This window comes from Nicotiana tabacum, chromosome 12, assembly GCF_000715075.1.
Source record: "Nicotiana tabacum cultivar K326 chromosome 12, ASM71507v2, whole genome shotgun sequence".
NCBI lineage: Eukaryota > Viridiplantae > Streptophyta > Magnoliopsida > Solanales > Solanaceae > Nicotiana > Nicotiana tabacum.
This window is the reverse complement of record NC_134091.1, coordinates 13,732,035-13,735,394: the sequence shown is the minus strand read 5'-3', so window position 1 is coordinate 13,735,394 and position 3,360 is coordinate 13,732,035. Positions and strand designations below refer to the sequence as shown.

At 37.0% G+C, this 3,360-nt stretch overlaps 1 protein-coding gene across 1 annotated transcript; it reads right to left on the bottom strand.

The window, feature by feature from the left end:
• Window positions 1–598: 598 nt before the first annotated feature.
• On the bottom strand, window positions 599–3,015 carry LOC107793767 (protein JINGUBANG-like). Its single transcript, XM_016616200.2, has 2 exons — window positions 2,276–3,015; window positions 599–1,668 (listed from the first exon to the last, which is right to left on the bottom strand). The coding sequence occupies exons 1-2, from the start codon at window positions 2,867–2,869 to the stop codon at window positions 886–888; spliced, it is 1,377 nt and encodes a 458-aa protein (XP_016471686.1). The 5' UTR covers window positions 2,870–3,015; the 3' UTR covers window positions 599–885.
• Between the last annotated feature and the right edge of the window lie 345 nt (window positions 3,016–3,360).

The following is a 3,360-nucleotide window of genomic DNA, read 5'->3' as shown; positions in this document are numbered from 1 at the left end:
ATTGGCATGTGAAATATATTAATCACTTACAAATTGTCTAGTTTATAGTTTCTGGATTTGTTCTTCGGAAGAATCTTTTAGTGCCCAATAGTAATGAGAGAACGTGAGCAGAAATTCAATTATACATCATTTTTTATTTTTCCATTAAAATGGTATGTCAAAGCCAGGTTGTTTCATGGAACATGCTTCGCAGTATGAAATATTGGATTAAAAAATGGTCGTAAACTCGTAAAATGATGTCTGATTCGCCAGATTTTATATATTTGTATAGAACCATGAAATGATTAAAAGAGGGAGTAGTGACACACTCATCTTTGCTAATGACAAGATCCACCTACTCCTTTGTCAAAACAAACATTCTAATTCTTTACAAACGAAATTCTTTAGTAAAATTTAAATTAAAATAAAGAAAAGAAGGTAGATGAGCAGATGCATCGGAAGAAAAGTAATGGATGGTTGTGATTGTTTCATCTTAATTAGAGGTTTTCAGTTTAAACTCAGCCTCTTGACGAGAAACGTTTTTACTCTTTAGTAGATATATGTTACTAGACACAAATTCGTATTGGTCGGGTTGGTGAATTTCAAATACCAAATAGTAACTAAAATGAGACGGATGCATAACAAGATGAATAAAACTTTGTAAAGTAAATAATTTTACATGCTATTATAGGAAAGTGGTATAAGTAATTAAGAAATTGTAAGAAAGAAGTTATTCATCCACATCCCTACCCTGAATTACATAGTCATTGTGCCAGAAAATTCACACACCAGAATTGTCTCATTTACACCATAATCCCTTCGTTGATGTTCTTCTTCTGATCTTGTCTATGCGATTAATGTTGTATAAGACCACCTTGGACGAATAATGCAACATCATTACACGTGTCATATACTTGGACCGTCAGATGAATATTTAGCGGATGGGATTGAATCCCAGCTTACATCTTCTTGACCATTATTCATGGCCATATGATGCAAATTAGGTGCCATTTCTGAAACACTCCAAACTTTCACCGATTTATCAAGACTTCCACTATAAACCACCCATTTTCTCTCACTTCCGGTCGACTCCTTATCTTCCTCGACCGCTAGACATTTCACCGGTCCATTATGACCGGTCAATATAGACAAACACGTGTGAACCGAACCGTCCCTTTTCCAAACAATAATATTTTTATCTGCTGAACCGCTGAAAACCAAATTCCCAGCAACTGCTAAGCAAAGAACCGCTAATTTATGCCCTGTAAGTACCCCTCCGTGAGACAGTTGTTTTTCACGTTCCCAAAAATTCACAACGCCGTCCGACGAACCGCAGTAAACTACTGAACCGGTTTTATTAACCGCTAGAGCCGTCACTGCACATTCCTGGTTCAGTAGTGTTTGTACAAAAACATGATTTACGCTTTTTCCTACGGATTCCCTTTTCCAAACTTTGACGGTTCCGTCTGCTGAACCGGTATAAACGATTCCGTCTACGCTGGCTACAACCGAGTTAACGGCGTCGTCATGGGCTTTAACGGATTCCAAACATTTGGAGTTATCAACTCTCCATACTTTAAATGTTCTATCCCATGAAGCTGAGTAGAGAAGGCCTTGAGTATGGTCCATGCTCAAACATGAAATTGCGTCGCAATGCTTGATCCAAAGGGCTGTCCGATTACGCTTTACCTATTTAGAAATAATATAATTAAAAATATGTTATCTCAAAATGTTTAAATTTCATACTACCTCAACATGACATCAGAGAGGTTTACAGTCAAATTTCATCATCAGCCAAAAAGCAAAATGAAGTATACACTCTAGTACATTTTCGGGTGTTTGGCCTATGTTGACACATAATATAATCAATTAATTAAGAGTGTGTTAACTCTAATCATATACTTTAACAAGCAGAGGAAAACTTTCAGGAAAACCCGCAGTCGCTATCATTCGGGTGCGCATTTGGTAACATGTGCACTGAACAATAGCTCGCAAATCACACCGAAAATGTAACGCCTGATTCGACGAGCTCTGCCTGAGGAGGCTCATGATGGTGAGGAGAATCGATTCTAGGTCTTCTATGTGGGAAATCACTCACCCAACCAACAGAACCCTTGGGGGCAAATTTGACCGACACTCAAAAATCAAAAAATATTTTTCACGTATTTGGCTCATGAAAAAAAAAAACAATCTTGCACTTGAAAGGGAGTGTTGAGACATAATATGATTAAAAATTAAAAATATTTTTATTTTTATTTTAAAACTTATAGGTAAAATGGTCAAACTTCGACATTACCTCAACATAGTTGCTGGGCTTAATGGAAGCCTTGAAAATATCAAAAAATGTTGGTAAACTCCCTGCACGTTTATGATTACTCGGATTCTTCGATTGCACCTTCCAAATTCGTACCTTTCCATCTTGATGACCCGTGAAAATTTTCTCCCCGGAGATAATAATAGCTTTAACAAGACCACTATTTGATTTAAAAGCAGCAAATTCCTTCATATCTTTCCAAACACGTATGTTTTTGCTATCCGAACCAGTATAAAGAATATCATTCTTTGCAGCTAAAGAATATATATGCCCTTCTTCACGAACAAGAGAACCAATGAGACCATTTTGTGGGATGTTTTTTGGAACATCATCGTCAAATTTGTACCAAGGGGATTTATTAAAAGGAGAACTTTGGTTCCAAGGTGACAACATCGTAGGAGATCCCTCGGCGCTAAGGCGATTGGGGTCATAGGCCGAGAAACTACTTTGACGGACGTCGAAATCGTCGTCGTTAACGGTAGTTGACGACATATTGGGCACGGAGTGAACCATGTTGTTACAAAAATTACTACTATGAGGTAATAAATTATTATGGGGACAAGTTTCAGCTAACATTTGAGGTTGTTAATTGGCCTTTTCTTTGTTTCTTGGCTGATTATCGTTTGATTTTTTTTGCAAGAAGACGAAAATGAGAAGAAAAAGCAAGGGGAAACAGAATGAAGATGGCGAAGATGAAGAGAATGTTCAATGAAAGGGAGAATGGTGGAGAGTTTTTGTAGGGAATATAAAAAGAGGGAAGGCGGGAGAGGAGAGAGAGTCATGAAAATGTGAATGGGGAAGGACATGCAATCAGATCTTGACACGTGGACGGTGGATATTATCCGGATTTTGTTAGTATTGGGTCGGGTTTGGGTATTATCACTCTTAAACCGAAAAAATATACAAAATTTATATTTATAAATAATTTCTAGCGAGGACAAAAATTAATAATAACCCCGGCTCGTCGTAGTAACATGTCCATAAGTTATTTTCTTCTGTTTTTTTCTATTTTAAATATTGACAGACACCGTGGAGCATTTTGGCAACAGAAAGCAAATGGATTTTAA